Source organism: Leuciscus leuciscus, assembly GCF_965113295.1.
Source record: "Leuciscus leuciscus genome assembly, chromosome: 18".
NCBI classification, from domain to species: Eukaryota; Metazoa; Chordata; class Actinopteri; order Cypriniformes; family Leuciscidae; genus Leuciscus; species Leuciscus leuciscus.
In genome coordinates, this window is record NC_138742.1 from 8,415,683 (window position 1) to 8,422,638 (window position 6,956).

General features: G+C 34.4%; 2 protein-coding genes across 13 annotated transcripts in view; both read right to left on the bottom strand.

Moving 5' to 3' along the window:
- Positions 1–6,645, bottom strand: part of LOC309480921 (uncharacterized protein) — a 17,394-nt gene extending 10,749 nt beyond the window's left edge. For 2 of the 12 annotated variants that reach the window (XM_082145659.1, XM_082145657.1), the window contains exons 1-4: positions 6,299–6,584; positions 5,382–5,439; positions 5,095–5,173; positions 3,814–4,145 (exon numbers count right to left, since the gene is read on the bottom strand). In XM_082145659.1, the coding sequence (XP_082001785.1) occupies positions 3,814–4,145; positions 5,095–5,173; positions 5,382–5,420 (450 nt within the window). In that variant the 5' untranslated portion in view covers positions 5,421–5,439; positions 6,299–6,584. Of the gene's footprint in view, positions 1–3,813; positions 4,146–5,094; positions 5,174–5,381; positions 5,440–6,298; positions 6,586–6,629 lie in introns of those variants that run through there. The other 10 variants (XM_082145658.1, XM_082145663.1, XM_082145652.1 and 7 more) reach the window with 9 other exon arrangements.
- LOC309480935 (uncharacterized protein) lies at positions 1,362–3,804 on the bottom strand. Its single transcript, XM_082145682.1, has one exon. It carries the CDS (start codon positions 2,636–2,638, stop codon positions 1,535–1,537), a length of 1,104 nt encoding a protein of 367 aa, XP_082001808.1. The 5' UTR covers positions 2,639–3,804; the 3' UTR covers positions 1,362–1,534.
- Positions 6,646–6,956: the final 311 nt, after the last annotated feature.

Here is a 6,956-nt window from a genome sequence, read left to right on the forward strand (position 1 = left end):
TATATTACAGTAAAATGTATCATGTTTAAATTATTGTATGTGTTTGGCTTGTTATATTTTACAAACAATCACTTTTAGAGAACTAAATGTTGAACATATCACAGATATAACTACACATGATGACTGGTGTACAGTTATAGTAGGTCTTCATTAGTTACTAGATGTTATTTGAATTTCATGCAAATGGAAACCACACAAGAAAAAGACAAAACAAAGACTTACTATGTCTGAGACGGTTACACTACCGATCAATTTTTTTTGAAATAATTACGATTTTTGGGATGTTTCTGAAAGAAGTCTCTTCTGCTCACCAGGGCTGCATGTATTTGATCAAAAATATAGTAAAAAAGTAATATGTAATATGTTAATAATTTTAAAATGTCACTTTTTCCTGTGACGCAAAGCTGAATTTTCAGCATCATCATGGTCAGAGTAACATGATCCTTCAGAAATCATTCTAATATGCTGATTTGCTGCTCAATTATTATTGGGGTTCAGTTATTAATAATGGCTCTTATTATTATTATCAATGCTTAATACTTTTGTGGAAACCGTGAGCATATTAAAATGATTTTTTAAGGATCATGTGACTCTGAAGAATGATGCTGAAAATTCGGCTTTGCTGAAAAAACATTCATTATTAAGAGTTTTGTTTTGTGTTTTTGAAATAAGTCTCTTATGCTCACAAAGACTGCATTTATTTTGATCAAAGATACAGTAAAAACAGTAATATTGTGGATTATATTATTACAATTTAAAGTAAATGTTTTCAGTATCACATGATCCTTCTGAAATCATTGAAAACTGTTTTCAACATTGATAAAATGTGACCCTGGATCACAAAACCAAGTCACATGGGTATATTTGTGGCAATAGCCAACAATACATTGTATGGGTCAAAATTATCGTTTTTTCTTTTATGCCAAAAATCATTAGGATATTAAGTAAAGATCATGTTCCATGAAGATATTTAGTACATTTCCTACCGTAAATATATAAAACATTTATTTTTGTGAGTGAATGCAGCACAATCGTGAACATAAATGAACAACTTTAAAGGCGATTTTCTCAATGTTTTGATTTTTTTGCACCCTCAGATTCCAGATTTTCAAATTGTTGTATCTCGGCCAAATATTATCCCATCCTAACAAACCATACATGAATGGAAAGACTGGTTTTGTGGTCCAGGTTCACATATAAGAACCATTATTAATAACTGAGCACCAATTATAATTGAGCAGCAAATCAGCATATTAAAATGATTTTTGAAGGAGCAGAAAAAAGTACATTTTAAAATAGCAAAAACATATTTCACAATTTTACAGTATTTTTAAATCAAATAAATGCAGCCTTGGTAGAAACATCCCCCAAAAAAGTAATCTTAATTATTTAAAAATGATGACTGGTAGTTTATATAGAGACACTTATATAAACACTTTATATAGAACACAATAATCCAACATGCTAACAAACTTTTACGTTTTTTTTTATTATTATTTTTTATGTAGTAAGTTTCGACGACACATTCTGGTAGTTAATTTTGTGTTAATCGATGACAAGCATCTTGAGGAAAGGAGCTAGTACGTTTCCACTTTGAGTGAATGGCATGCGGTGAGTTTGTCCATGCAGTGCCTTTCTCGTTGAAAGAACATTGTTTGTCGTAACTGACCTTATTCAGACATGTGAACTCATCCGGGCAAACCTCAATTGTGATGTGAATAATGCTTTCATCAGCACATACATCTACACTGAGCGGCTTATAGGAAGAATCTTCTAAAGCCTTAGTGCAAATGGACTTGAGGTGGGAAAGAATTTGAGTAGATTCTGCTGAATTACATTTACTTTTGAGCGCAGGTCCTTCTGAACGTCCACTATGGACAGAGACGTTCAGGGGTCGAGCTGGTTCCTCAATAATCACCCAACTCTCCTCATCTGCAGATGCCTTTGAGTTAGCAGCTAAGATGAATTCGAAAGAACCAGGGTAAATTTCTTCTTCAGCAACCAGCGCTGGTTCCACAGATGTTGTTAATGGTTCCTCTGCAACGACCAATGTCTCCTTAAAATCGTGCTTTAGAAGTTCTTCTGACTCTTCTGTTTGGCTCACTGTTTCTTGTTCCCGAGTAATCTGCAAGATTTCCTCAACAATATCCGCAATTTCTTCAGTAACTAGCAATGGCTCCTCAGTTCCAGTGACTGGTTCCTCAACAGGAGACAATACCTCAACTGCTAAATTTACTACTGAAGACATACTTTGTGCAATAAAACCATCAGCTTCATCTGCTACTTTCATCAGTTTTTTGGAAATAGGTTCATCAATCAGATGTTTGGTAGCTTCACACATTGGGACGTTCTCGCATGCTAATTGTTCCCTTTCATCTGATATTATGCTTTCAACATTTTGAAGAAGTTCCTTGTCTTCTAGCAAGGCCTGTTCAGCATCCACAGTCTTAGGTTCTTCATCTTCTGTAACCTTAGCATCAGCCGTTGGTGGTTCTTCAGATTTCAGATGTCCTACATGTATCTCACTGGCTTCATTTAGTGGTTCTTCAGCAACAGCTACTGGTTCTTGTTTAGTGTGCAGATCTGGTAGGACCCCCAAGCATGTCACGTCTTTAGCATTCGTGCTTGATGACTCCATCGAGATGTTCTTTGTCAATGAGCTTGGGCTTTTGGGTTGCGCGGGAATAGCGTTGACCAATTGCAATTTGAGCTTCTCAGCAACTTCCTCAAGAATCTCCTTTTGATCTGAATTAATGAAGACTTTATCCTTTTGGAACGAGAAATTGGTAAATGTGAATCAAAATGCACTAGGTTTTTGCGATTTTACGAGGATTAGTTGTTCCCTGGTAAATGCTCGGCAGAACAATTCAGGTCTCCATCCAAAAATAACCAAGACCTAAAGCACAATTTAATACACTGTTTCAACCCATGTTTGGGTCAACTACAGACAAATCCAACTTTTGGTTTGAATTTTAAAACGAAAATTTTAAACTCAATGGTTGGGTTTGTCCATATTTGACCCAAACTTGGGTTGAAACAACACAGCATTTTTTAGAGTGTAGAAACACGTGTTCTAATAACTAAATCATTCTTTGTTTTATGATGAATCTGCTTTTTTCAAGCTTTTTTTTTTTTTTTTTTACATCCTACATACTATATTTTCTGATGTCAAATAATGGTAACGCTTTAGTTTAGGGTCCAACTGTAAAAACTTATTTTCATGATTTGTAATCACAACTTTTTTTCTTTTGTCAAATCAACTTAGAAAATGAATGTAGTTCAGATAACATAATATTTGCAGTTTCTGTTGATTAAACCAATCTCCATTGTATGAACTCAAATTTTTTTATTTCAATGAACGCAAAATTTTAAGGCAACTTAAGTTAAACCAACAATATTTTTTTTACAGTGTAGTTGCTATTAGCATGCATATTACAAGGATTTTACTAGGCTATTTATTAGTGCATATTAATGCCTTATTCTGCATGACCATATACTTCATCCCTCAATCCTACCCAATACCTAAACTTAACAACTACCTTCCTAACTATTATCGTAGTTATAGTTAGTTAATAGTGAGAATTGGACCCTAAACTAAAGTGTGACCCAAATAATTTTTCTTTCCAAACTAATAGCAAAAATGCTGTGCAATGTGACAAATCATAGAGAACCAGTAATATTTATGTTTAAAATACAACCATGTTTCACTGTGGACGGGGCTACCAGAGAAATCAAGTGGCTGGAAAAATGTAAAGGAGAAATTATACTGAATTAGTCAAATAATGAATGAACAACATTGCAACTTCTACTTACAGGCTGCAAGTCAACTTTCAGATCCACCGCTGTGACCTGGGCGTCAACTGAATCTTTGCTTTCTAATGCAGGTTTCACAGGTTCACTCTTCTTTTTGAACATTTTACCAAAGAAGTTGGTCACCTCATCTTCACTGGGCTTTGGGACTGTTTTGGGTGGTTCTGCATCTTTTGCGACTGTGGGTTTTTGCTCAGGGGTTTTTGTTTCCACGTGTGCGGGTCCGTTGAGTTTACAGCTGTCTACCTCCTCTTTTTTTGGTGGCTTTGGTTCATTTGTGATGGTCACTGGTGGGGTTTCACACTTTTGCTCCACTGCTGCTGCTTTGCTAGCCACTAGACAAAAGAAAAGAAAAGAAATTATGTATGCAATGCACAAGGATACATAATATCTATGCCGCCTTTAGATATCAATCTGACTAATAATAAATCATAATACACACCCAGTTCTTATGGCTTAGGCCTTATTTATATCTAGTTTAATGGTCCTGACATTTCAAGGTAACTCTATCTAGTCCCGCCAAAGTTACACAAGCAAGACTGTGCACATGCATCTGCATTTGCATACTTGAGCAAAGTGTTTCTGGCCTTATTTCTACATGCATTCTCTCATGCATGCATGCATCTACTGCATTCTATGGGATATATATCACTCACATCTAGTAAGTCTGGAAAATGTACTTGTGAGTGCACTTCCCTTCAATAAAGGCTTTGTGAAAGTGTTAGCAACTACAAACTAGCAATGCACACAAAACGCAAATTAAACATTGCTCTATCCACTATGCATCTGACTACAACACCCAAAGTTTATACAGAGCTTTGTGACATGTTCTCGAATGTGGGTTGACTTGCTGAGTTAATCCAAACAATGTAAATGCCTGGAAGTTTAGCTTGCAGTCTTTACTTTCAGAGAATATGCGGGGAGATACATTGGTAACACTTTATAGGGTCTAATTTGTTAACATTAGTTACCATGAACTGTAACAAAGAGCAATATATTTTTACAGCATTTATTAACCTTGTTTATGTTAGCTTATAAAAATGTTCATGTTAGTTCAAAGTGCATTAACTAATGTTAACAGATACAACTTTTGATTTAAAAAAAGTATTAGTAAATGTTGAGATTGACATTAACTAAGATTAGTAAATGCTGTAAAGTATTATTCATTGTTAGTTCATGTTAACTAATGCAGTCAACTAATGATAATAAATGAAACATTGTAAAGAGTTAGAGATCCATTTAGTGACATAAACTAAATAAATGTGCAGTATATCATATACATACCAAGTTCAGTTCCATCTGGAGTCGGGACTGCATGTCCATTCAGTTCTCCATTCTTCACTTGTTTCTCAGCATTTGTCTGCTAATGACATTGTTTAGTTTCATTATGTTTGTTTGATCCATTGTGCCTTGGTTTAAATATGTAGAGGTGCTTACAAGAGTATTTCAAATGCTGGAAAAACACCTAAATATACTTCTTTTTCTTGTATATACATGTAACATAAAATATTGATGTTGAAAAGATAATAAATAATAAAACAATGTCAACTACTCGCAAAAATTAAATTTACCTTCTGCCGTTTTTTCTGAGTTGATTGCTCATTCCCCATCTTCGCTTCGAATCGGCAACTGAATATCAGCATTGAAAATATGCAAAGCACATAGTTATTGCATATTAATATGAGGAAAATACCCACAATATAATTGTTCCAAGTCTGTTACGTGGGCTGAATTCAATCAGATGATGACTAAAAATCCCACACTGCAAAGAAATGAGTTTTTGTCTTGTTTCAGTACAAATATCTAAACGTTCCTAGATCAAAATGCAATTCCTTAAGAAGCGAAATGACATAAGATTTCTCATTCTAAGAAGTCTTGTATTCTAAACAAAAAGGGTAACACTTTATTTTAAGGTGACGTTACAATGTACTTACTTAAATAAGTACTGAGTAATATTAATTAACTACATGAACTTACTGTAGAGTTAGGGTTTGGTTTAGGGTTAGTTACTTATGCATAATTTACTGTTATTACTATAGTAAGTATGCACCGTTTAGTACCGTTTAACTACGTCACCTTAAAATAAAGTGTTACCATCAAAAATAAGTGACTTTAGGCTTAAAACAAGAAAATATCTGCCAAAAATAATAATTTTACTTTTAAATTGGCAGATATTTTTTCAAGCATAAATTAATCACTTCATTTTTCAGAAAACAAGACTTTATATTTTGAGTAACTTTGCTTCTCAAGTAAATGCATCTTGATTTAAACATGTTTAGTACTTGAAAACAAGACTAAAAAACGTTTTAGTTTCATTGCAGTGCAATAGGAAACCTAGATCGCTGCAGGGTGGAGTAGCTTCTGACTTGTTTTTGTGAAGGTTGTAGGTTCAATCCCAAAAAAGGATGATAACTAAATATCAAATAGTACTTCTAATTATCAAATAACTTAAAATACAATTGAACATACAGAAAATATTTGCATTTACCTTTCCACTGTCTCGTGGCCCAAACTGACAATTAGAGTCTGTGTACAGTTTCCAAACCTCGATTAAAGTAATCACCAGAAGTCTGCTATCTGTCAAGCCTGTGTGTGTACACATATACCTGTCCTAAAAGAGGGTGGGGCTCACAACTCATTACCTTAAAACACTGTGGATGAGACATGGCCTGTGAACCTATTAGCACTGATGAACTCAGCATCATGTCCTTTTGTTTCTCACCGATGAGCTTTTCCACCTAAAAAAAAGTGAGAGGATTATCACACATGTCAATGGATAAGACATCAGACAATATCATCCACTCATTTAAAGAAGTTACCCAGAGAATGTGTCAAGCTGAACTGAGAACAGTCTGTTTTGTAGGTGTGGTCGTCCCCAAACAGGATGTGTGTAGAGGATATAATGCAAAAGTTTATTTGCACAGTATGACTCTCATCCAGTGCTTGAGTACAGAGTACATGATGCCAAGCTTAGCAACATAAGTCTTTATTTATTTAATGATTCCTCACTGGCAGAATACATTAAAGAAACATGACAAACACTTAATCGTAAGGGTTACAGCGTGAATAATGAGAGAGGCTACAATTAAAATATTTCGGTGCGGATTTTTCATGATTTAAAAAATGATTTGCATGACCAAAAGTCA

Bases quoted from the DNA above. Each gene is read 5' to 3' on its own strand.
- LOC309480935 (XM_082145682.1), bottom strand. From the start codon at position 2,638: ATGGAGTCATCAAGCACGAATGCTAAAGACGTGACATGCTTGGGGGTC.